Source organism: Apaloderma vittatum, unplaced genomic scaffold, assembly GCF_000703405.1.
Source record: "Apaloderma vittatum isolate BGI_N311 unplaced genomic scaffold, ASM70340v1 scaffold16744, whole genome shotgun sequence".
Lineage (NCBI taxonomy): Eukaryota > Metazoa > Chordata > Aves > Trogoniformes > Trogonidae > Apaloderma > Apaloderma vittatum.
The window spans coordinates 40,919-68,851 of NW_009713379.1; the positions used below are offsets into that span (position 1 = coordinate 40,919).

The 27,933-nt window shown below is 39.5% G+C and overlaps 1 protein-coding gene across 2 annotated transcripts in view; it reads right to left on the minus strand.

Moving 5' to 3' along the window:
- The window catches only part of BRAF (B-Raf proto-oncogene, serine/threonine kinase), a 61,518-nt gene that overhangs the window by 32,361 nt on the left and 1,224 nt on the right, over nt 1–27,933 (minus strand). For both annotated transcript variants that reach the window (XM_009868364.1, XM_009868363.1), the window contains exons 2-6: nt 19,109–19,372; nt 3,503–3,606; nt 2,670–2,772; nt 1,255–1,403; nt 15–134 (exon numbers count right to left, since the gene is read on the minus strand). In XM_009868364.1, the coding sequence (XP_009866666.1) occupies nt 15–134; nt 1,255–1,403; nt 2,670–2,772; nt 3,503–3,606; nt 19,109–19,372 (740 nt within the window). The remainder of the gene's footprint in view (nt 1–14; nt 135–1,254; nt 1,404–2,669; nt 2,773–3,502; nt 3,607–19,108; nt 19,373–27,933) is intronic.

Genomic DNA, 27,933 nt, shown 5'->3' on the forward strand with positions numbered 1-27,933 from the left:
GAATAAGGTCATACCCAACAGAATCTGAGGGGGGCGCTGAGGGGTACGATCCAGATGCTGGGGTGGTCTCTCCTAAGGAGGCCTCCTCCTGTGGTATGGGGTGATGTTCAAAGAACTTGGAGACAAACAGCAAACTGTGAGGCAAGAACAAAACAGAACCAACCTAACTCGTGCAAAACCCAGCAGTTTCACAACATAACAAAGATTGAAAAAACTCCAAACAAACAAACAAAACAAACCCAACATCTCTCACTGATGAAAATTATAAATTTAAAAATAAGACTGCATTAAAACATCAATCTGCAAGATTTGTTAAAAATAATATTATATTTACTTGAAAAAGGATCAAAACATCATGCCCTAAACACACCTTTGCAAAAAGTAATTTCTTAATCTTTCAGTTGAAATGGCAAACATCTGGTTCCTCAAGAACGCAAAACTTATATGTTGAGTACACAAACTTAGTGTTTGCACTGATGCCATGCCAAAAAACAAATGTCAAATGGATAGAACTATGTTATCCATAAGCCCCAAGCACAAACTCTGGAGATGCCCACGGAAACAGTTATAAATATCAACACAAGCAGAAATTAAATTTATTCTTGGTGGGAAAACTAGCATTTTAAATGAATCCTTCTATGAAAGTCTGTAAGAGATTTATTAGCCTCTGCTGAAACTGATCAAACACCCAGCCAGTTTAAGCCAGATCCTTAACCTACATCAAAGACCTACACAAATAGATCAATAATTAAATTCAAGAACACATGACTGTTTGGGACATTCTCTTTTATGTTTCTTACGCATCAGATTTATTTTCAATCACTGTAAAACCAACTGCAATTTTACCATAGTAAAATAGTGTCTGTTGACATTTTTTTCTGGTTGAAGAGAATGAACCTGCATCTAAACCCACATCTAAACATTTAAACAGGGCTCCAGCCATCACGTTATAAAGAGGCAGTTTTGATTTAAGAACAACCACCATGAACAATGAGAAGTCTGTCTGACACAGTCAAGTGCTCAGCCGCCCCACTCATGCTTCAAAGAAAGCATTTCATAGTTCAGCAACAAAAATATGAACTGCTTGTTGGAGCTATCACAGAGAAAATATGAATTATGCAGCCTCACAGGAACAGTTAAACTCTTGTATTTTTTTTCAGGCTCCTCCTCTGACTTCCTGAATTGTAGATTTATCACAAGACAGCTGTGAGTTTAATAAAAGGCTCAAATTTAAAATCAATTGCAATTACTTACTCAAGTTGGTCATAATTAACACACATCAGTGGCACTTCTGTACTACAGCGCTGGTGAAACTTGTAGCCACATGTCTGGCACCGGAATCCCTGGAAAAGCAGCTTTCGACAAAAGTCGCAGAATGCTAACGTGAAGAATGTTTTTCGTACCTACACCGTCAAAAATAATTGTAATTAGAGTCCTTCTCTAAGCCTGAGATGGGCTGTTTGCTTTTATCTCTGTCAAATACACCTAAAGGCCTCTTTTTTTTTGATACTGGGGCTACAGTTTTATATACCAAACAGATTTACAAAAAAGGTTGTCTCCTTTTTGAAATTGTCTTCATGTATTAAAATGTTCTTTCAACTATTTATTGGAATTAATGCTTCTCTTGATTAGCAGTAAGAAAAACAGCAACAAATCTGAAGCAAAACAGTGCATTATTATCATGCCATAGACAAACATTCAGAATTTAATTGGATACATCCTATAAAAACAAAAGCTGCTGAAAGATTATCTCATCATCTAATTTTTTCAGGAGCCAAATGACATTTCTAACCAATGCTCACAGGACTGGGAATACACATATGGCTTATACATATCAGGCTTCTATTATGGTTACACAGAGAGCTGTAATTTGGACTACCGAAACTCAGAGACATTTAAAATCACAAAAGGGTGAACATATGTTATCCCCATATTATAGGGTGGGAGAAATTTAGTTTCATTTTCAAATTTAGCAATACTTGGCATAAACACACGTTCTAGTTGTATTACTACATGAAATAATCAAAATATAACAAAGTGTCAAGCCTACTAGACTTTCATCTAACTAGTCACAGCCAAACTACATCTGCAAACTGAATTTTGGGGGTTTATTTAAATAAAAGGTCTTCCTTCTCAACGTTACAAACAATTCCCAGGATTCTGTTTCTAGCTGGAACCGTTTAGATGGATTCTGTTTAGTGGCCTCCATTTACTTAGTGCCTTATCAGGTCAAAACATACTTGTGTACTAGCATCATTGATGATGTCAGCACCACTCTGGGAATAGTTAGTTCATTAGTTAATTGCTACTGCAGAGCCAGCAGGGAGGCCCAGAATACATTTTATAGATACAGCAATACAAAAATAGTAGATTGTTATTACAGCTCTGCAATGCAGTGCTGATTTAAAGCCCCTACATTTATAGATCTCAGAGGGTGTATTCCATCCAAATGCGAAAGTTTTAAGGGCAATCAAGTACTCTAACATAGCTTATTTCAATTACAATTCTATTTAATTCACTTAAGCTATTGTGATTAAAAACTTCTTTTGCAACCCCCACCACATCCCACAGATACAAAATATTATTCAGAATTGCCAATTTGAATTTGGAAGCATAAAGCCCATTTAACCCTACTCAGCATTTCATAAAAAAACCCCATCGGTACATACAAAATTGTGTGTTGTGAGTGGCACATTCTCCAAGACTTCCACGTGCAGCTCCTCTCCCGTGAGCCAGGAAATGTCCGTGTCCCAGCCAATTGGCTTCTTCTCTCTAAAGTGTAAATAAGTCCTTGATTAGCAGCAGCACACAAGCCCTGGCAGGTTTTCTGCTGAAGATGGGAGACAACGCAGAAAATTGCACTCTGGGGGTTTGCTCCGCGGTCTCTAACTGCAGGAAACTTTCAAGGCAATACATGCAGCTCAGCACATAGCAAGGAAAGCGCACGCCTTCCCCTGCCAAACCACATGAACGAAATGCGCTTTTTCAGTTGACTCTAGCAGTGGCCAGTTCCTTGGTTTCAAGATGAAAGATAACTTCCTGATCAAATCAAGTGCTTGTCAAAGTCCCTGTTCCATAACGGCTCCAAAGCGGCGGCTACATTTGTGCATATAATCTACAAACTTTTTAGGGCTGGAAACTCAATTTTTTTTCCTGCAGGAGCTCTACACTCAGTTAAGAACACACTATAACCAAGTCAAATAAAACCAAAAAGTTAACAAAACCTATTCAATACTTGCTTAGTTAGCATAAGCTTGATTAATGAGTGTTTTCATAGCAGCCTATAAGCCCATATTACTCGATGTTATGCCTGTTCGTGAAGTGATAACATTATTTTTTAGGAGTTTGTCATTCTTTTTAGACAACAAGATGCAAATTGTTTTAGTGCAAAACATCTCATTGTTCTGAACTTCGAAAATACCTTCTACAACACTGGACAGAATTGCCCATACTGGGTAACTTCCAAGAAGAGATTCTAAGAGCAAAACCACACAAATCATACCCATCTTGTATTCTGTAAACAGCGCAGCATTCTGGAATAAGACCTCTCATCATCAAAGCTTTCTTTAGGCTGTCTCGGACTGTTACTCCACATCTTGCTGGAACCTAAAGGTCAAATATAAAATAAATTAATTAAGACATGTTCCACTTTATCTCCTTCAAACCGATGCAAACATTTTGACCCTGAAGTGCCAAAACCCAGTTTTCATGATGCTTTATAGAGTGCTATGTTAAGAGTTTTTCAAAATCATTTTTGTATGGTGGAAATTTTTATTGGTGAATAGTATACAGGCAACCTAGCTCAGAAGAGAGAACAAGCTCTATATTTCTATCAACATTTGGAATGAAATATTGACCTAACTCCCAAAGTGACTTTTCGACTCTTCTCAACTTGAAGAAAGTGGACACAGAGCACACAGGTAGCTAATAACTACATACATCTATAAAGAGTTCAGGCCAAGCTGTAAAATTAGTGAAATTAAAATGAAAGAAATAACTTGGACTGCACTTAAAAAAGATTATGATAAAATGCAAACAATTTCTCTTTTCTATTTCTAAAACAGAAGATAAGCATGCAAACAAGTAAAACAATCATCTGAGTCAGGCAGACCATCACCTCTGACTTCAATCCCTATTTGCAACTCTACAGGCACTTCCCACTTGAAAAACGTATTTCTGTCTTCTGTTTCACTACTTGAAAAGTTTAAATATCTAACAGGATGAGAAGAACGGAGAAGCACACTAAACCTACCCCAAGAACTGCAAACTACGCAAAATATTGTCCTTGTCTCTACTCTACAGTAGCTGCAGGCATATCTTACAAAAATAAGTATACCATGTCTAGATATACTTGTGGTTACAGTGTATAGTGTCAAGCCATAAAACCAGAATAATACATAATCTGGTGATTTAAGTGTAGTTAAGGTGTTGAGTATTACCCACTTAGTATTTCTAGAACTCCATAGTGAAAAACATGTAACATTTTAGGTGGCATACACCCTGAGACATCTCCTACCATCCCAGACACCACCACTTCAAACATGAATCCAAAGAAAACCGCCCAGACTCAGCTAACCAGAAAAGTCTATCTGAGCACTTGAGACTCAGTTCTAGCTTGCTGGTGGCCGAAGCCAGAGCCCTCAGTAACCAAAAGCAGTCTCTTAATCAGCTTCAACTGGCTTTGGATCGAAGCCTAGTTTTTGCTCCTTGCACTTATATTTCCATGGGTATTTAGAGGCCCTATGTCCTACTTAAAGACGACAGCAAACAGTAGCAGGTCTATTTCAAGTAGCTGTGTGAATGCCATTTGAGGTTACACTATACAGCGTTTCTAGAACTCAAACATATGCTTTCTCAGAAAAGCCAAATTAAAGGAATATTGTGCTTCACAATCTTCCTGCCATTAAGCTTCTGACTGAACGTGCATTTCATTTGGTCAACATGTAAACATTTTAAAAAAAGATAATTCCTATTAATTCCTTGGAAAAATCATCCTGTAGCATACTGCTTTGGAATCTTGATATCCAGCCTTAAGTGACTTTGTTATACGTATCCCATTACTTCTTAATGCATCTTTCCATTAATTCAAGTAACTTTTTCCTATCCTAGCAGTTAATACTGTGGCTTTCGATCACTTGTGGGTCACTCCTCCAGCACAGAACAACCTTTATGGTTACTAAAATTTCTCACTGGTATTAAGAGGGAGCCTGGGAGCACCGGGCAGGGGAGGGGGGCAATATTGATGCTGACAACATCAACAACTTTCCATTGTGAAACCCAGCTCTCTGTTGCTTAAGTCTCCATCGAAGTAATTGTACACACTGAAGCCAACTGTTCATTCCTAGGGTTGTTTTGTGGCTGCTGACCCCTGCTCCCGACCCCCGGCAGTGTGGTTGGCGTCACTAACACTGTTTTACGAGGCAAGTAGCTATCCTCTGTGACCGAGCGGGTCACATATTTGTTCTCTTTCCCCTCATTATCAGCCCCTGAAGGTCCCGGTGAACCAAGCAGACAAACTAAACATTTCTTCTCCCCCTCCCTACCAGCCTCAAGGTTCCCAGGCGCCAGGCTGATTGCTCCCTCCCCTGCTGGCCCTGAAGGTCTCAGGCACCCGGGGCCACCAGTGGTGACAGCCCCATCACAGAACGGGGAGGTGTAACAGCACCCAGAGCACCATCTAGAAAACCAAGTAAATACAAAGTCCTAAGGGGTGAACTTGGACCAGAGCTGCTACTTCACAGTGAGACTCGAGACCTGCCAGTGGCCAGAGATACCTCTACCATCCTCCACCTCCTCCAAGGACTAAGGAAGTGACTCATGTTCTTTCACATGAATTTCGACTCTAGGTTATGATTTTTATATTGATACACCAAACCATGTATTGAAGATCTTCTGATCTGCAGAGGGTCTAGGTGATTAGAAATAATTTAAGGTGCATTATAAATTCTGTATTATGCTACTTACAAACTGTACAGTATTGACTCTGCTTGTTAAAATCCCTTTGCCATGCTAATTATAATATCCTGTTAAGAAAATAAAGCTTTAATTGTAACTATGACTTAGTGACATCATCATTCTGCCAAGGATCCCTAAAAGAACGTGTCTGACCCCTCAGTGCAGAATGACAAGTTCTCCCTGTCTCCAACATATATATCTACAATTACAGAGTAAATTAAGAATTTGACTAAAATATCTGAGGATTTCTGGTGTGCTTCAACCTCTCACATGTCTCATTTTGGACACAGCACCAGGGGAAAGGGGCGGCTTAAGAGAAGCATTAGAACTGAGCATAGAACTGAGCATAGTTTTCTTAGACAGAAAACTCCAAGGCAGTATTAAACGAAACCAGGATGGTAAAATCTAGACCCAGGTGAGGGAACAGAGCAGTACAAAGAGGAAAAGCCAAGCAGTGGAAATCTGAATAACATTTAAAAAGACATGAAGAAAAAAAGGGAAGGAGCCTTGTGCTCAGTAGAAGACATTTCCTTCCTCCAGTAGTGATCCTCCATAAAGGGCCACAACATCCTCCAGTATCTCATGAAGCAAAGGTCTGCATCAGGAAACAAAAAGTTCCAAACCTATTAACCAGTTACGCAAGTGTGAATAATGCCACTTCAGCTGATTTCTAATATTTTTTTTCTTATTTTTAATTTTGCTGAAAACAAGATTTATGAAGTTGCATCAATAGTCAGAAAGACAAACTCAAAACTTGGGAAGTATCAGAGTGAAAGTTGTCTACAGCAATGTAAGTGCAATAGGACTATGAAAAATGTGCATTAAACATCTTGTTCACTTATCATTTGCGCTATTCCCCAGTATTACTTTCCCAAGTCCCCTTCATTAAAATCCAATCCATATTTATGCAACCTGCAATTAGAAACATGGTTAGAACATTTGTTCTCTTCACTGCCATTTGCAACAAGATACAGCTAAAAAACAGTTAGAGAACTGTTTTGATTACTTTTAAAAAAACAGGATCCTGAATCAGCATCACATTAGAACATTCTCTTACAAGAACTCCTGAGCAGAGAAACAGAAGGCTAAATTAAAAACTAAATGCTAGAATAAATCTCTGTAAGTATTGATTAATCATTTTCCTGGACTGGTACAGCACGGTCTATCACCATCTGTGCATGTAGCCCTTCAGCCCCCTCCTGCAGTCCCTAGCAGTGCCTGCATAAAGCAGAAATCACACCCTGCAAAGCATTCCCTCTAAAATCAATCTTTCCCCCCCTTCTTTTTCCATCTCCTCACATCCAAATCATGGCCATGTTTAAGAAAAATCTTGCTCCAAGAAAATGATTTGGGAAATGAGTGATATTAAGAAAAAAAAAAATCAAACCAATTTTTTTTCTCTAGCTAATAGACAGGCTCCTTTTGAAGTAGGAGTTTCCCACTGGAGGGAGGCTGGGGAGCAGGAGCCCCCCGACCCGCCGAGCACCCCCAGGCTGCCTGCCAGGAGCTGGCAGTGCCAGCGGGGCAGGCAGGAGTCAGAGAGGGTTCTTCAATTCCGTCAGGAGTTTCAACGGGATCCCCACAGGGGATTTTGACCAAATCACATCAGCATTTTTTGACAAAATCTGTTCCCCATAAGAAAACTTCTCATCTGCTGTAAAACATACAACCTTATGACTGTAATCCAGGAAACCAAACAAAGTTTGCATTTTATTGAAACAAAGAATGCTTAATATTATTTCAAACCCATTTTGCCCACATCCATCTATTATCTTTTGATCCCTCTGTTTCATAACTCAGAGAATCTAAATATGTTTCACAACAGTTACCACCTAGAAATTCAGGCTACTGAACTAGAGGATCTGTTCCCAAATTCTAATTGCTAAGGATTTTCACAGAATCACAGAATGGCCTAGGCTGGAAGGGACCTTTGAGATCATCTAATCCAATCCCCCTGCCATGGGCAGGGACACCTCTCAACTAGACCAGGTGACTCAAGGCCTCATCCAGCCTGGCCTGAACACCTCCAGTGAGGGGACATCCACAGCTTCCCTGGATAATTTATTCCAGAGTCTTGCCACCCTCATACTGAAGATTTTTTTCTTAAGATCCAATCTAAATCTGTTTTCCTGTAGCTTAAATCCATTTCCCCTTGTCCTATCGGTGGACACTTCTGTAAAAAGTCCCTCTCTGGCCTTCCTGTAGGTTCCCTTCAGGTGTTGGAAGGAAAGTTACTTATATACCTTAAGTATATCTTAAGTTACTTATATACCTAAGATTCGTTGATCTGAAAAGGTTTAGGTTTTTATAACAATTTGAAAGCTGATTCAGCAACTAATTTTCAAAAGCAAAGAGCATGAAAGAGCAGGGGCTATACAAAGGAATAGCACAGAAGCTGCCCATGCAGGCTGCAAGACGTGTTCAGTGTACAGCTTAATAACACACCAGAGAAAGCAATTTACTTGTGCCCTTTGAATCAGGCAAGTAGTGATTCAGGAAGACACCAAAACAACATGCTCAAATTTGCAAATGTGAACTCCCAAGGAAACGAAAATTATTCCAGATTCCACAAATTCTCAAAGCAGAGTCTTACTATCTAGAAAGATTAAACAAAACTACAGCACTTAATTTCTTCACTTCTTTTACTCATATAAGTTCTTCTATGGACAATAAACGTTCACAACAACATTGTTAATATATATGGTTAGTACCGCAGCCACAAACATTTAAGCAATGCATAATAAATCATTTATTTTGTAAATCAGGTCATTCCTGATTCAGTAAGGAATTTAAGGCTACATCCCTAAATAACTCTTACATCACTTTTCTAACATCAGAGCAGAAACTGGCATAATCTCAGTGAGTTAAAAATGCTTCCTTACACCACTGTAGTCTCCAGTATTTTACAGCAATAAAGGGAATGAAGGGACTGAGCAGCACTTCAAAAACCAATGTAAAAATATTCTCTGAAAGTGGAGAGGCTGGACAGCTCTGAATAACTCTGAATAACTCTCACAACGAATTAGCTGGTTCCACTTTTTTCCACAACCTAGTCCTGTAGTTCAGCTCGCTTTAGCCAAATGGTATGTATGTATGTACAGCAGAGCTTCAGAAAAATTCTGAACAATTAAAGAGAGTACTGGGTGTAACAGTGAGAATATTTCGAGGAGCATGGATTTTGAAATATCACTTCAAAGTACTGATTTACTTACTTTGACACATACACCTTGAAAGATCCCACACTTTTTCCCCTCTGGTACCTATATGACTTAAAAATGCCAGCAACATGCTCCAAGAATTCAACGTGTTAGGAAAGAAATAAGCTAAGCTATCTTTTTGCCAGATAACTAACTTTGTCTTCTGATATGTTAGGTTTCCTGGTAATAATCCAAACACGAGACCCACGTTTAGCTTCTCATCTTAGGTAGGATGGGCAAATGTTTAACCAAATCAGTCAGCCACTTTTTACAGCACTAACAGATAAAATTAACCCTCTCTACAGCAAAGAGGGCATAAGATGATATTGAACATCACATCCTTTATAAAATTAAGAACATGGCTTTCAGACACAGCTGTTCTGGATTTCAGGGCAGGAGGCTCTGAACAACTTCCAGGAGAAAGCAGCATTTAAGAATATACATTCTTAATGAAGTACATTAGTAAGACAAATGGGAGGCAATTCCATTGCATTAAATCTTGTTTCCAAGGGAAAGCTGACCAGAATTTACTCATTTCACAAGGCTACCCATTCCATCAGCTGCAGCCCATTTAATTCGCAAAGACCTCGGTTACCAGCATCCACTCCCACCTCCAACACAACTAAGGGGTACTCAGTTGTCGAACGCAATGGACTGGTTTATGTCAACACAGAAAAACATGCTCGAGAGCATAACCTCACTAAACCACACTGGCTCAAGCCCGCCGTGCCTAGTCAACAGCAGCCTCCACGCTCTGGAGAGACGGCTCCCAAACTGTTCAGAAGAGCATCGATTGTTTGTATGGTGATAGTGGACAGCAGGATAACCATTTAAAATTTTAGTTAGGGTGAATACCAGTGGCAGAAGTGAAGACTAACAGTGACCCACTCACAGAAAAAAAGTTTGAAAAATACGACTTTAGACTTCAGACTTGAGAGAAATGCCCATCTGGAAAAATACCTGTAGCCAAAACATGGGAATCAAAACCCAGGACCTCGAAGTTTCTGTTCAAGTGACTCCAAAGTCAGCTGGCTACTCTCCAAACCAAAACCCAAACACATTAGATAGACAGGTCACAAAACAGTTAAACCAAATCTTTCTAACAGATCACACCTAGAGTTCACTGGCATAGTATCCTGCCTCTGATGATCACACTCCCAATCCTTTAAAGGCAGAGGACAAAAAAACCCCTGTACTGCAGCACTGCTAGAATTCCCATCCCTCTCTAAAAACAAACTGGTACTTTCATCTTCAGGTAGCATACATATTCTCTACCAATATTAAAGCTTTGGTTGGTTAGCTTGCTTAAACAACACAAAAACCCATGAATTTAAGTACGACTTACTAGACACGAAATTAAAACATTTCCTCTAATTGTTTTCAGATTTGCGACTTGCATTCCATTTCATCAAGTGTCTGACTAGTACATCATGAGGTAAAGGAAACATACACCAAACAGTATTTTCCTCTATCGTTACTTTCTATGGAGAGACTTTCCATCTCTTAAAAAACTACTATGCTCTCCTAACTTTAGGAATATTCCTAAAAAGCAGTGATGGATGTTGCACAAGGCATTCCAGATGACAAGCCACTGATTTTATAATGGCAAGTTTTCAGTATTGTTTGCTTCTGTAATCTATGACTGTGCGTCAATAAAACTGAAGTAGATTAAATTATTCTTCTTCTAACACACATTTTTAATTTATCCAACACTGAGTTTAGCCTGCGTGGTGGGTTAATCCTGGTAGGCAGCTACGCATCACCCAGTTGCTTGCTCACTCTGCCCTCAGCTGGATGAGGGAAGACAATTGGAAGGACAAAAGCAAGAAAACTCCTGGCTCAGGATACAGACAATTTAGTAAGTGGGGAAAAAAAAAAAATAAATAAATTTCAAACTAGTGATGCAGATGCACTCACTCACCACCAGCTGACCGATATCCAGCCAGTCCCTGAGCAACAGCACTTTTGGAAAAAATCCCTCCGTTTCACTGCAGAGGATGATGCTGTATGGCATGGACTATCCTTTTGATGGGCTGGGATCAGCCGTCCCCGCTGTGCCCCCTCCTGAGCTTACTGGCTGGGAGAAGCAGTGGGAAATGGGGAAGGCCTTGACCCTGTGCAAGCCCTGCTCAGCAAGAGCTGGAACGCTGCTGTTGTGTTACCAGCAGTGTTTTACAGGTCACCAGCCTAAGCCACTGCACTGTGAGCTGCTCTGAAGAAAATGACCACAGCTCAAGCCAGACCCCGGCACTGCTGAGCGCTGCTGCTCACGTTGCTTCACAAAACACCTCCCAAAGACATGTTCTTCAGGCCTTCCTAGACGCAAAGGGTTACTCATGGCAGCTGCAAAGTCCATTTCATTGTACAACTGCTGTGATTTAGGAATTATTAATTTTTTTTCCTTCTTGACAGCTTAAGAGAGGTCTTCCTTGGTTAAATTTCTTCTCAACAGAATCTGGTAACTTAGTCTCTAATTTGATTCCGCCTTTCAGCAATAGGATAGGTAGGCCAGGAGTTCTCCCTGACAATCTGAGTATTTAAAAAAAAATTAAAAATGTATTAAGTAAAGTTCACTTCAAAGTAAGCTACCATTTACTTCACTCTACCAGTCTGTTCACATGACGCATAAAATTCAAACCCATCCAGGTACATTTGCAAGCACCCATTGGCACAGGCTACAAATAAATTCTGTTTCTGCTGCATGTTTGATATGACATGAGAATTTTTAATTGTTTTTGATTAGAAAAACCTAATCATGTTAAACCAGGTGTGTAACTAAAAGCAAGAAATTAGTTTATTCAGCTGCCTGAACATCCTTTCTCTGAATTTTCCTTATACTTGACAGGTGAAACTGGTAGGGCAGCTTGAATGCCTACAGAAATCCAGTGCTTATTACTCAGTCAGCTTCAGGCACAAACTCACAGCACGAACTCCAGAAAGATGCAAATCTTAAGTCAAAAGAACTGCATCAAGTATCAGATTTAAAAACAGAATATCTGAAGACGACCAGTTGTGCATGCATGATGAATTAATTTATGCTAAGAATTTACGTAGGGTAAAAATATCCGATTCTTCCAGTCTTCATAACTGCAGAGAAGACCACATGATTGCTTCTCTAATTAAAAGGCAGATGTACTAATTAAGCAAGGTGTGATAAGAGTGAGAAACCTGCAATAAGAGTTGTACCCATGCACAGCATTCACAATCCTGATACAGTTTCCGCAGGTCTTAAAATACAAATTCTCCATTTGAAAAACCCAGTCTCACATTTGAATTTTGACAACTTTTATTAACTTTCTAACACACGTATATCTATGACACTTATATGAAGCATACCAAGACATAAAGTGGAAAAGAACTTTACTGGCCCAATTTATGCTGAGTTTTTAAACAAATCACCTCTAATTAAGAATTAAACTTAAAAAAAAGCAAAACAAAGACCAATCAAAACCCACACAATCTCCTATAGCTGAGCACAGAAGAAAGCGAAACTTCTTTTTTTACCCAAAGTATTACTTTCGGTTTAGAAGTTGCCATAGTAAGCTTTTAGGCCTCATGGCGGGTGAAAATGCACAATGATTTGATCCTATCCAGAATCTGCAGACAGCTGAAGTACTTGGAGGCTGTTAAGCTTTCCCAAAGCAGGAACAGCATCTGCTACTATTTTTTTCCCCCCTTAGTTCCACTGTCACTACTCAGATGACTACAAACAGAAATGAAATTCAAAACTACCGAATCCACTCCTTGTTCATGCTCACAGAAAGAGAGCGGGTGCTGGAGCTGTGAGAAAGGATCCCCTGTAAACTCACTGAGCAGAGCAGCAGAGACTCCGTATCACCCTTAGAAGGACAACATCACGGTGGACAGAGGGCACAAAGCAAAGCTCTCCTCTGGAAGCTGGTGGCATGCAGCAGGCAGCAACACAACACATGCAGGTTAAGAGCAAGAACCTTCACCATCTGATGCCTTTCAACTGCCCATCATTTCCTACACCTCAAAAATTTTTTTTTTCTAACTTTCCACAATCCAGCATACCATCATTCGGGACTGCTCATTTGCTTTCAGGCTGTTTCTTCCCACACTTTAAGCACTTGGCTGGAAGACATTTCTTGGGTAATCAAAATCATTCAGGGCTGCTAACATAAGCAAGTTTTATGATCTTGTTCATAAAGTACTCGAGTTAGAAGCCCTTCCACTTCATTCTCTTCTTTCTTACTAGACTTCATTACAACATGAGAAATTGTTTCTAAATTACGATTAGTTTTAGCCATTTGTTATTGTACCTTGTATTAAACAGCTTTTCTCAGAAGCCTTTATTGCCTCCAGTATAAATATAGAGAGCTAGCATGTAGCAGATTTAAAGACTAACACGGAATACAACTACTTACACACCATATAATCATGCCTGTTCAATTCCTTATGATAAAACACAAGCTTCTACTATCCATAGCATATGTTTAATGGAGTCTTAAGGTCTACAGTAACCAAGCAATCTAACAGGTAAAATTTCTAAATAATTTTAACTGTGTTGTCAGCTTTTACAAAGGAAGGAAAAAATTGCAACAGTCCCTGCCATTTGGAATGGGGATTTTTTTTTTAAGTTAACTCAAGCCTGCCAGGTTAAAACTGGTAGTCCCAAAGACATGCAAAAGGTAATTTACACAGGTGCTCAAAAAACAATACCCCTGCTCCAAACCTTTAAAGAAGAAACAGAAATACAGCCAGAAGCATTTCCCCAAAATGCTTAAGTTTTGTCCTATAAGCAAGTACCGTAGTTCTGTAATCTTTATACTCGTAGCAGGCTGTTTATGCTCACTGCTTGGAATTCCTTCACTTAATTTTAAACTTTCTCACTGTCTTCTGCCTTTATCATTAAACTGAAGTTATCCTGTTGAGATCTTTAATGGCTTCTTCCCATACCTCTGGATCAGTTGTTAATCCTCATTCTCCTTGAATTACTATCCCTCCTCAAAAATCAGCTGTGTGTGTCCTTCCATTCATTTGTATGAGTGTCTTCTGTTTCTTTACTCACTCTGCTTACATTCAATCATATAATTTGGCAAATAAACAAACAGAACCTCCCCATACCTAATCCACAACACCATTACCTAAGTATCCCAGAAGGTTGTATTCTCTTCTGGCTCCACATGTTCTCTCAGAAATCTCACCGGGAAATGTAACCTACGTTTTCAGACTGACATACCACCATCCATTTCCCATTCAAGACTATCACCCTTCCACCAAAACCAAGTCTCAGCATCTAACAACCTCTCAGATTTTGAGCAGACAGCTCAAGGTCAGAATTCTCATCTCCCTTCCCCATCCAAACGCTCTCTCTTAATTAGCAGCTTTGTTACTATCCACCCATAGCCATTTAGATCCAAACCCCAAACCTTAAATGAGCTTTAAATTTAGCTTTAAACTACTTTTCCCCTATATTCTCCCCACCCACAGTTTGAAACACATTAATTGATTTGTTTTGCAAAGTAACTGACAATCTCATGTAGATTTCTACCATCCTGCACTTTCATTATTTCTACATTCTTCTCTGGCCTAGAACAAAACACAGCCGCCCACACAGACTTATCCTGGTCACATCTATGCAGAATGCTTTTCCAAAGCACATTTAACTTGTCAGTTGAACCATGCCGCTGAGGAAAGAGGAAACACATGTACTTCACTTACGTCATACACATTTATCTCTCTGTACTACGAGGATAAAACTCGCTTTTGCTTTCCAGAAAAGCTACATTCTAACCCTGTTCCCTTGCCAGCTGAATCAAGATGCTGACTTCAACTGCTAATGGATCGCAGCATTTGGCTCCACCGTTTACCCACTTGGCTTTCAAGGAAGTGCCCTCACATCTATTTCCTACATTAGGAAAAACTTTCTACCCAACACTCTGCTTTACCATGACATGTACAAAGAATCCTAATCTTAGCTACTCTACCAATGCATCAAAATTCACTAACACTGACCAACATGGTCTTACTTCTTTGTACTCCATGAGTTTCCTCACGTTGTTTTTCTAACTGGAGTCAGCTCGAAAAGACATATTGCCTGATTCTAGACACAAACAATACTACTAATAAACAAAAAACGTAAGACAACTCTCAAATACCAAAGCAGTTACTATTCAAAAATGTAAGCACCTCCCCCTGCCACTTCCTACGTTTTTAACAGCTTTCAAGTAGAAGGCTGCTGTTGTATTTGGGACCTCCTCAGAGCATGATCACAGACAAATGAGGAGCTTGGTTCATCAAGTCAGTTTAAGAACTGTCATTGCATTCCCAGATAAAAATAACCAAAGGTTCCCTAGTATCTGACAAGATTGCTCACCTCCTGAGGTGAGGCTGGAAGTGGAGACTGAAAGTATTATTGTGATATTAAAAAAAAAAAAAAAAAAAGATTTCTTTCAGAAGCAGATATTAACTGAAAACAGTTAAGGCTGGGGTGGGGGCAAGCTTGTTGCAACACTGCAACTTTAACAGCATCTCTCCCAGGTACATGTTTGGTTGTAGGACAAATTTTATCCTTACTTTAATAGCCATATAGACGGAGGACTTGGGCAGGGAAAGCCCTAATAGCAGGTATCCTGCATTTTCACAAGGAATCTCCTTCCTGCTTCAATCTATCATGTCCAAAGTCATCCTCCATACTCAAAAATCTTAAGCCACCACAATGACTACTTAAGCAAATGGCTCAGTCAATGCACACAAGTGCATACGCCGAGCCTGTTTTTAAAGCCAGATGTTCTGAAGGAAGACTAAGACACGTGTAACACTTCTCTATCCACCAACAGAATGAAGGACGAGAGCTACAGCGAGTTATCTCAGCACTCACCATATCATCTTGCTCCTTGCAGTTAAAACTGCACTCTCAGCTGCAATTCCTTCTGAACTGGGTTTGCTCCTTGAGCTTCCTTCGTTTTCAGACTATGCGGAGGATCAATCAATAAATGTTGAAAACTGAGTAGCTACATTCAGAGTCGCCATACAAGGAATTCCTGACTTTCTCAGTAATGTGAGCACTGTTTCAAGTTTTAGAGAAATGAATTTCACCTCCAAGGCAAATTTGACATTCCTATAAGCACCATTTCTCAGGTCTAAAAGAGATAACACGCTAGGTCCATCAAAAAAACCCCCAAACTTTAACTTAGTAATGTAACAAGATCCAAGCAATGTGTAAAACTAAAGTCAGCTCTGTGCCTGAACCATTACCTGCTGATCAGATCTCAGCATGTATTTCCAATTTCTTATTTACAATAACAATTTCAACTGAAAATGAGTCTCTCCTATCAGGACTGGAGCTGACTTCCACCTTGCTACACAGCATATGAAGCCAAACCCTGCCAACTTGAGCCAGCAATCCTGTATTTGTAGCTTCTGCCTCCCTGCATCTGCAGGCATCTGTCTGTTCCTTCGTGGAAGTGCATCTACAGACACACACCAGCCTCAAGACAAAAAGGACTTCCACCTTCCCTCCATTCGCCTGTGCCTTACTCTTTTTGTTGGTACCACTTTTTTTTTTTTCTCCCAACCACAGCACAAAACTACACATTTAGCAAGAGCTTCTCCCTTACTACTTCCAATTTAAACCACACTTGCCTCCCACAACCAGGAAAGAGCATCTACATCAGCGCTGGAAAAACTCCTGTTGCCCTGCTGCCAGTCACTTAGAACTGCCCAGGGCTACAACTCCCTCACCAAATGACAGCACATCCTCAAGTGAGGATGTTAACTCTTAGTCAAGACGGGGCAACAGACAAGCTGGCGTTCTTGAACTTAATCTCTCTGGTTAAATCTGCAATGCCCCTAATGAGCACGACTCTTATCACAGAATCACAGCAGTCACCAAAACCTCCAAAGCGTAGGGATAAAAGTGAGAAGAAATACTGGTCGGGGAGAGCAGTCTCATGCGTGTTTTTGAGCATAAAAAGCTGAGCTGGTTACTGTTACTTAAGAACTTACAGATGCATTGGTTGAAGACAATCTGTTTTGCTTTGCTTAGAATGAATGAGCAACAAGCAAAAACATGCATCTCGGATGCGGCGAGACAGTTCTATACCGGCCCAAAATCGTATAGTCTGATTCATACTGAAATTCAGTTGCCTCCTTTTCCTAATTTGTCATCAGAATTGTATATTCAGAAATAGCTTAAACTCGGTGAAATACACACACTTGAATAAAACATTTAAAAAAAATCCATCTTGCCTATCAGTTTGATGTAGTATATTTCATAATTATAAACTATTCTTTATATAAAATGTTTCCTTCAAAAGCAAAACAAAGCTCAGATTCAAGAAAAGCCTTACCAGATCTCTGATAAAAGGACTGAGGAGAGGTTGAGAAAGGGGAGAGGGAAAGGAGCAGAAGAGGAATATTGCAGATGAGGAGAAAAGTGTAAGACTACAAATAAACTATAACGGCTTAGAGAAAAGGATGAGATAACACACATAGGAGAGAGAAAAGGAAATGTACAGAACAATGCAGGAAGATACATGCTGTGACCCATTGCAGAAGAGAAATAAAAACAACTTGTAGGACAGTCCCCTTCATAGGGGGTGAAATAGAAGACATGAAACCAGTCTCTCCAGATTTCGCCCTGTTGGTACTACCTGAGAGCCATACCTCACAGGCAGACAACATCACCTCGCTTAATGCTGTCCATCTGCACGGTGGTCAGTTGACATTAAACCTGCATTCTCTAGGTTGAAAACTTAGTACTAGCTTCAATCTTTAGCAGCATCTTTACAAATAATAAATATTGGGGTTTTTTTAAAAAAAAGGTAGAAAACTCCTGACCTTTAATCTGTTCCTCCCCCTATAAACGTCACTATCTCTTGTGTTTGGTGGGGCAAGGGGAGGGAGGGCTGGAAGAAAAGTAGTCAGGGAAGGGAGAGGACATGTTCCCAATACCCAGCACTGCTCAGTTTGGGTTTTCCTCTCTTTTTCAGAAACTCAGTTTCCACAGGCAGCCACAGTCCAGTGACAGACTGCTACAAAAAGCACTGGTTTCCACACGGACACTGGCTGTGCTACCCATCCATTTCCCACCCTTTCCAGAACCACAACTCCCTTTTTAAGTGAAGAGTATGCACTGCCTTGTGGAACAGAGCTTAGCCTATAGCTTATCATTAATTTAATGTTATCACAGTTTACAGCGTATTATTCTAAAGCTCTGTTCTATCAAGGCTCTTCAGTTGGCAGCTCTTAATTGATAAAAAAAAAATCTCACCTAAAATGGACAATTAAACAGCAAAAAAGTCAACTCTTCTTTCATGATTCCAGGAATCACTGTAACATTGTCAAAACTGATAAACACTAGTTTTGGAGCGGGTTGCAGGCCACACTTCTTGTGCCTCCTAATAGCAACTATGTCCCTCCCTAGCCAGTCCTCTACAAAAGGCCTGGTAGCATCAGCATCTCAACACCAAATACCACAGGGAGTGAGGAGGAAAAGACTAAAAAAACAATCCCCAAACAATTCTCCTTAGCTGCAGAAGGCTGGTACTTGCTCTAAAGCAGTCACTGCTGCTAGTAACTTTGACAACACAGGAAACACTCTCCCTCTTATTGACCCTAGTCAATAATTTTGTATAATTCAAGAAACAGAGCTTCCTGCCCACTCCTAACAATTGTAAAACAGCAGGTTACTATTTACCCAAGAAAGCTGATTTGAAAAAAAAAATTTATTGAGGTATCTATGTTGTTATAAAACTCCTGAAAGTTTTATATTCTGTATTCTTGCTGTAACGGATATATTTGGGTTAGCCCTGTAGAAAACATCCAACATATCAAAACAACTGAGTGTGGTAGAGCACACATAGTGATCGTGCCACCTCTTTGACCTCCACACAGGTATTTTTTCAGCTTCTAAATTAACATTTGCACACAGAGGGAGAGAGATACAGGAAATATTGAGGTTACAAGTATGTGAATAGAAACTGACTCACCACAGTCCTTTGCTTGTTGGGCAGGAAGACTCTAACAATAGGCTTCTGTGGAGATTTAGGGTTATTCCGTGACATATCAGCAGGGTTTTGATAAACTGACAGGGATGAAGGTGCTACAGAGAGGCTAGAGGAGGAAGATGATGCAACTGTGTCTGTTGAGGCTGAACTGGAGACAGAAAAATCCGTTCCATTCCCCATGGATTCCAGTAACTGCTGTTCTCTCTGCTGTAGGGCATCTAGTTTGCTGGTGTACTCTTCATAGGCCTATGAAGGAAAAGCAGCTGTTTTAATGATGTAGTAGCCTCAGCCCAAACCAGAAATCTAAATTCAGAATCAACATGAAATAAAATGCATTCTAAACTAATTCAAATTTCCCAGGTATATGAACAAAATGGTCTGTTCAAATTTTTCAGTAGGACACAAAGAGGAAATGGCTTTCATTACATTAAACCTTCTGAACAAACAACCAATTTTTTACTAGATTAAATGGATAAGTAGATAAAAGAAATCATAAGTCAGTTTCAAAACACCTGCACCAAATAGCCTAATTCAAAACTACTTTAAAGAAGATGGCAATTTTCAACAAATGTCGTGAGTAGCATTGCCAAATTGCTGTGCTACAGATAAATTTATCATTCTGTTGGAAGCTAAATACATCAAATGCAAGAAGAGAAAGCTGAAATCTACTTTTTACCACCTGTATCTGACAACTCACCTTGCTCATTGTCCACATCCTTCACCTCTAGCACTATCTTTTCATACCAGATAGTACAAAAAACTTTTTTTAGTTAGAACACAAGTAAGTCTGCCCTGTTAAAGTTGTCCATAAACATGCAAAAGCGACCATTTGAAAAGTGTTTTTAACATCTGTATGAGATTAATTTAGTTTTCCATCAAGTTTATGTATATAAATTCTGATTACAGACTGACTTTCTTAAATAAAATAATTCAGTAGCATTAAATTTGCCAATTAAGTTATTAAACGCAGCCAAGTTAAACATTATCACGAAGCTCTACAATACAAATACATAATCAGTATATATTTTTGTTTAAAGTTTGTTTCCATCAACTTTGCCTTTGCAGCAAGAAAATTTTGATCTGTATCCAAATCTGTATCAGAATTATTTCTTCAGCATATAAAATAGTGCAGAGTAGCTTCAAAAATCTGAATCAGTTAAGGAACATGTGTTTCATGATACATAAGCATGTCAGTGTTATCCAAGGATGTGTTAGACCTTTACAAACAAGAAACAAAGATGTCACAAACCTAGCATCTAAGCAGTAGGGAACAGAACTTTCTCCGTAGCTCTCCAGAAAGACCAAGTTCTATGCCAAGATGCATAAATTGTCAATTCCACAAAGGATATTTATGTTAGGTAAAGATATTATTTTTAAATTTTTTTTTAACTTGCTTTCCTCAAGTTTTCTGTGCATAACATGTTGCTAATTAAAGTTATAGGAGAACTGAATTGACAAAAAGTCTGCAGGATCTACACATGGGGAAAAAAATCCATTAAACTTAAGATTAAAAATAACCAGCATTCAGTACTACTGCCAAAATTACTACACTTTACTATGAATTTATTTCTCTGGGCTGTGTGTGCAGGTTCACCTAACTCAGGCTGGTTTTGTCAAATAAACAGCGGTTGCAATCCCCTCCCTTTTTATGAAAGTTTAGCATCTCCCAGGATGGACTTGTGTCATCAAAATTTGTGTCATCGTCCCCACAGTGGTACTAAAGAGAATGATAACTTGACAGTGAGAACTACAAAAGAAAAAGTATTTTAAAAGAATGGTGGTCAATAGACATAACTTGCAGAAAACTGAGAACTACTTACTATTTCGATTAAAAACTTGAGTCTAGTGTTTCACGAATAGACCCCCAAACACAGTGACTTAAAACCAAAACACTAGTCCAGTTCTACTTTCAAAAGAAAACTGAAAGGTTACCCAATTATAAAGAATGGTATTTTTTGGCTGTACAGTAACACAAGCATCCTCTTCTACTTCCTGGATCAACTTCTCATGTAAATTCTGGTAAAACCTCCATGCGTCAAGAATTATTTTGAGTAAACAAAAATTAAGAATCATAAACTGTTACCATTTCACCAATATTTTTCTAAACATTTACTTCCCTTTCTCATGAACATTGCAAAATATTATTTGAATACATGCAACATTATGCTGCTTCCGGATACTTGCAGGCTTAGTTCCTTCACAAACATCTTTCAAAATACTCAATCCTACAACGTTTATACTGGCAGCTTAATCTGTCACTACTGCAAACTCCAAGTCAAATGATTTATCTTAAGAGAATAAACAATGAGTATGGAAAGCATGGAGCTGCTGCTGGCTTTGGATTCCACATTACTAAATTCTTCATGAAAAGCTCTGTAGTTTTTATGGAGACAAAAGCTCTCAAGTATTACACTGTTACTCAATGTCACAGCAGAAGATCCCATAGTAAGATATAACAGAACTAGAAATCATAGAATCATAGAACAATTCAGGTTGGAAAAGACCCTTGGGATCATCAAGTCCAATCATTGACCCTACACTACAAGGTCACCCCTAAACCATATCACCCAACACCCCATCTAAACGACACTTGAACACATCCAGGGATGGTGACTCAACCACCACCCTAGGCAAATGCATCAGTACACTTCAAGTATGTTGTTCTCTTTTTAAAAAAAAATAAAATTTCTTTTCATACAGAAGGAGCAACAGTGCATGATGCAGTGGAAACAGATTCACAAAGATTATGTACTTTGGTGAGACAGTCTTGAAGGATGGAGACTCCACAGCCTCCGAGCAACCAGTTCCAGGGCTCAAAAAACCACTCTCATGATGAAGAATTTTCTCTTACGAAATTCACTTGATACTATCTGTGATGTCGTCTCTTCCCCTTTTGCTGAGAAGAGTCTGGCCCTGTCTTTAGGTTGCAAGAGCCTGTAGATTCCTCCTTAGCCTTCCCTTCTCCGTGCTAAACACCACCTCAATGCAACCATGCAAGCAGCGAGTACATGGGGCTCTGTCCTGGCCACGTGCTAGCTAACTTCTGGTTTTCAGCTTCTCCAGCTTGTTTATTAGTTGCCAAAACCAGACTGTCTTTAATAATATGTCTTGCCCTCAACAAGTTTGTTTGCTGTATCACTACAGGGCTCCCCATTTAGTGTGAATTTACAGCAGTTCATAAAGTTAAAGGAAAAAATGTATTTGAAAAGTCAACTATTGGATTCAAAGCGGCACATCTTGCCAATCTACACATAATTCTATGGCTACCTAAAATAGAGCGAAAAGTTCATTTTAATTATATTGCATATCAGTATATACACATATTGTAATACATTCCCCACTGAGGATACTCCTGAGGCTTCAGCTAAGTAAAATGTATGAAGTCCTGCTAAGCTGCCAAGTCCATCTAAAGCATCAGAAGTTGGCATGTTTATATACAAGGTACATGGATGTCATAACACAACCGCTGCTCACTCAGGAGCAGCTGAGTTCAAGTTACTTCTTAGACGTTGCATCCCATTGACAAAATAAAGTCTGACCTCAGAAGTCAACAGAATTTGTGTGATGTTATACAGATGTGTCAACGCAGTTCTGCTGACAAGATGATGACAAGAGATTTTCTCAAAAGCACGTTTATTTTTGTAATACGTATCTTTTACATTGTATGGGAAATTTGTTTTATTGGCCATTACTAGGCTATACATTCTAGTAACAACATCTAGGGAAATAAAAAGCAACGAGTTCAGTATTTTTCAAAGAAAATTAATCTGGGACAAAACCAAGTGGCAAAATATGGTTTCTCGTCCCTGTCCCCCTACTACATCTGGTTAAAAAAACAGTTTAAACTCAAGCAGACCAACTGGTTTTACTATTCTCTCTGCCTTCCTCAATCAATTTTAGATAATATCCACACATTGCAAGACTCTGAAAAGTCTAACCTATAGTTTACTGGCCTTTGAAAGTGAGATTGTGATTCTATTTAAAAGATGCCTGACCTTTTAGGCTGTTGATCAAAGGCAAATCCCACTAAGTTAAAAGGGAGCTGAAGATAGACAGTAACATACGTCATGATTTCTTCATTTAGTAAGACTCCTAAATCTGTACTTAGTCTAACTTTAGACACTCCAGTTTTGGTCCAACACATTTGATCAGCATCTGTTAGGAGCTTGGTAAAAATAAATCTGAATTTCCCCAGAGAACCGCCACGTTTCTCAGTGCCTGTACTCAGAGTTAGCATTTTCCTGGAATCCCACAAACAGTCCGAAACAACCTGAGACTCAGCTCTAAGATGCATTTCAGACTGTATATGCCTGCTGTTGCAATAAGCATACTTCAGATCGGCAAAGAGGTAGTCTCCTTTATTTAATTTATTTGACCTCCTGTGTGGATTCTGCAGATATACAGGAATAAAGAATGAAATACTCTCCTGAAATTCAACAGCCAAACTCCTCAAAAATGGCAACAGTAAGGCCTCTGAATAAAATACTTTTAATAGTTCAGGAAAAGAGAAAGCTAGGGAAAAAACCCCCAAAATAAACCACAGTAGGTGGGGACAAACATACCTGTACTCCCAGGATTCTAATATTAAATTGTCTCAAAGAGTAGAAATAGGAAATAAGATAATTCCTTTAAGAAAACTAGCTAGTCAGCTAGAAAGCTGATTGAGTTTTAAAAATTATTTCAATACCACTATCCTTCTACCTATGCACTTATATACTGGTTTATTTTGTGTGGAGTCTGAATAATAATAAAAACTGAAAAAGATGGCAGCTTACTCTTGTGCTGTTAATTCAAGTAGCCTAGAGGTCCGAGATGCAACTTCACAGCATATGAACCTTATACGTGATTGTGTTGACGCTCTTTGATTAAGTTCTCACAGACAAAATGTTCGTAGATAATATTGTACACGTACCTGTCAGGCAAGGACACACACTGCATTTTGGAAGTTCAAATAGGTAAGGCCTCTCTGAATGGTCATTAAGAGTCTACAAAGGCTAACAAATCTGATTAAGTCATTTAAACACAATCTCTTCTTTCTAAGTTTGAGCTGACTGCTTTTGGCCAGTCTGGATCTGTACAATCCATTTCAGTTTGTAAACAGCATTTGTTGCCAATGCTTAGCTGAAATGCACAGATCTTCATTCTCCTTTCCCTAACTTAGGCTTTCCTTTTCATTAGTACTTTGCTGGTAGAGAAAAAAAATAAATTAATGACCATTACAGAAGAATACATAACTTCCTATTTTAACCGTTTTTGCCAACTGAATCCCAGCTTTCTCCAATATCATAACATTAGACTTCTTTGCAGTTAATATTTCCAATATTTACAATGCTTAGATAAACTCTTCAGAAAAGGGTTTTTCCACAGTGAATCACAAACTGTATTTTGGGAAACAGCACTTCAAGGACAGATGTAACGCACTAAGAAATTATGTGGGAAGACAAAAGTCATTGATGTTTTCAGCTGCTGTGATACAGAGTCCTTCCAAAAAGTGTGGTAAAACCTGACGAGGAGCTCCTGCAGCCTCTTTTCCAGAAGAGGAAAAAAAAAAAAAAGCTATCAGTTGTATTTCTACATCTACCGAGTCAAGTAGTTATTTCAAATATTTGACAGTGATTTCCAGGCATCTGTTACATCTGAGATACATGCTCACACATGGGGGATGGAAGAAGTTAAGAACTAGGTCTACCTAAGAAAGAACTCTAGCTACAAGCCATTTTTAGACTTTAACACAGCCATTGCTTACTACATTTGTATCTTCCAGTCAGAACAAACAGAAAAGTTATTCTTGTAATCACATTAGAGAACACTGATAAGATTCCCAAAACTATTAGCAGTTGTAACAGAAGAAAAGCAGGTAGTCAATCACAAATGTTCTTTTCTTCTGTTCATTTTGTTTCCTACTCCTGTACCTCATAGATGCAACCAAAAAGTCTTCCTGCAGCTTTGGTCTCCTTTCTAAGCCCCTCCTTTCCTGCCCTGAGAGAATCACAGAATTGTCAGGGTTGGAAGAGACCTTAAAGATCACCTAGTTCCAACCCCCCTGCCATGGGCAGGGAGATACAAGCTACTTGCTGCCCTCCAGCTTCATGCCCTATGTTTTTCACTCCCATGCAGCTGCGAACAGCCGATGCCTGCAGGCCCTGTTCCCTCGGCTTTTCGGTCACCTCTGCAAGGCCCTTCCTGAGGAGTGATGGATTGAGGCAGGGAGATACCCCTGAATCCAAGTACCCCCTTTTGCAGGTGTAATGAAATATGCGCCAAATTCAGCATGGCATACATCAATCACTTTCAGTATTTCAAAAAATCCATTCCTCATTCATAGGCAATTAATGAATCCCGGAATGATGGTTGCGACAATAGCTGTCAGTTTTTAAGTTCTTCTGATGTGAAATGTGTTGAACCATCCCCCTGAATTAAAAAAGTCTGCCACAAAAAAACCAACACACTTTGTCTTCTTACTCTGAAATGAGCATAGAAACAAAAGTCTTCTGTTTTCTCAAGCGACTGCAACCAAGGCATAAATTCATTTTTATTTTTAAATGAGGTGCATGTTTCATATTCAGTGCACATACATCTTTTGAAAGCCCAAATTTCAGAATTAATCTTCTTGTTCAATTCTTCAGCCTTCCTTTGCGTACTTCCACTCCCACAGCCCCTTCCTTTCCACTTTTAATTGAAATGCAATTTTTTTCGCCAGGTTCAATCACAACTTTACTTGACAGTCTACAGAGGCAGTTCCAGCACAACCCAGGAGCCAATGCAAGGGGTGCTGTAAGTTCTGTGAAAGTGAGCAGTTAGTAAGATGCTAAGAAACAATGGATATAAAGCCAGACAGGAGTACAAAAGAAGTGAACAAATTCTATTGTTCTGAAGGTCTACACACTAGAAGATGGATGGATAGCTGTCAAGATTCTCACAGGTATAAAAAAAGCCATGGTTTTACAGAAAGCGTTACAATAACAAACCAGATATTTGTAACAGTGAAAGGCAACAGCGGTGAAAGCAAAAGTGCTCATTTGCAGGTACTTATCTAGCAATTAGTTTTGGCTAATTCCAACTTTTGCTAACAGAAGCAGACAACATGCTTGCTGATAGTACTCAAGGGATGATCAACAGGCACGGCCTACAGAAGTCCTTAAGAGTCACTCACATTTTATGGAAGAGATCAGAGCAGTGGAAGGAAACAAAGAGAACAGTTACACAGTTCAAGTAACTGACCAGTAAAATTACCCATACAGATTCTGGGTGTAAGCAGGAAAATACCACACTTTACAGCCAGAAATGAGACTTCAGGAAAGAATCAAAATATAAAAGTCAGAAGAGTATGGACAGAGCATGATTTACATTATCTTCCTGTTCAAATACTCTGGAGACAGTGCACAGGCCATGGCATCAAGACCTAGACACAGCCTAGATGTAAAAGCTTGGGGGGGGAAAGAGGGGTCATGATGATGCCCAGGTACAGGACTTGAACAACAGTCCTGATACTACATAGTGGCTCTGTACAAAGGGAGTTTGCCATTTCTAACAGAGGACAAACAGACAAACTATCTATTAAATGGCTTAAACTAGCTACAGGTATTCTACACTCCTGTTCTTTTTATTCATATCAGAACTACTCTGTTTTCTTAGTTCCGCATTTCCTAGAAGCGAACGTGTTCTTCCACACTTTATCACGCTACATTCAGAGCTTTTTACACAGAGCTTTGTCATTTCATGTTGCAATCAGGGTTGTTCTGGCCCTTCTCCTGACAGGTAGAGGAATATAGGAAGTCAAAACATTAGCTCTAGCAGTGACAAACTAGATTCTGGGAAATTGCTGCAAAGTAGATTCTGACAAAAGAATGCAACTTCTGTTCTTGACCAAGCCAAAAGCAGCCAAAGAGGTGGAAAAGGACCAGAAAAGGCACACTAGAATCTGCTGCTGGGTTGAAATGAATAGTCAAGGGCAGACAGCAATCTTGCGTCTGACTGTATCAGGTACTCTGTAATACACTCATTCTTTTTCTTTCCTTGACACTTTAGTTCTACAACAGGAGATCTACACACTACACAAATGACTGGTTTGCAGCATTTACTCCTATTCACTTCAGTCAATCCACCTGAGTTAATGACCATCCAACTAGAAAGTTCCTTTCCCCTCTCACCTCACTTTCGAGGTTCTGGGCTCACAGCTGCTAGCTCTTCCCTTTCCCTAACTTTAACCACACCTTGGCGCTCACTGGACTCCCTCAGGAACAAGTTCGATCCACTAATGGGGTGGTAAACTAATCCAACAAAATGAGAATATTTAGTGACTGGAAGTGGTTTAGCCACTACTGGTACTGCAAGTACCTGTGCAAAGGAAGCAGGGGAACTGTATAGCAAAGAGCTGGGAAAAGCAAAGCTTTTCATTACAATGATCAGGAGTTGTCTTCATGGGATAATTCAACAGAAAAAGCAGAATCCCAGCCATTTCCACCTTCGTCCCAGTGGCTTACTGCTCCCTAGCCAGTACCAGCACTACGTGTGGTAAGATCCGCTTCACCATCCAGCACAACTCAGTGCAGTCGAGCAACGCCCTGCTCTGCCTTGCAGGGCTTCCCTGCCATGCTCACGAGCCAGAGCTGGTTTCACCTCGGCGGCACGTTGAACCACTGAACTCGCACATCTACTTCAAGCTCCCTGGTTTGTAGTCACCAACTATTTCAGGCTTACCAAACTCTTTACACCAATATAACCACTCCCTAGTGCACATTTTAAGATTGCAAATGCCCTCTCCCCTACTAATGAACTACAGAACCATCGAAAAGCGTCCAGTGTAG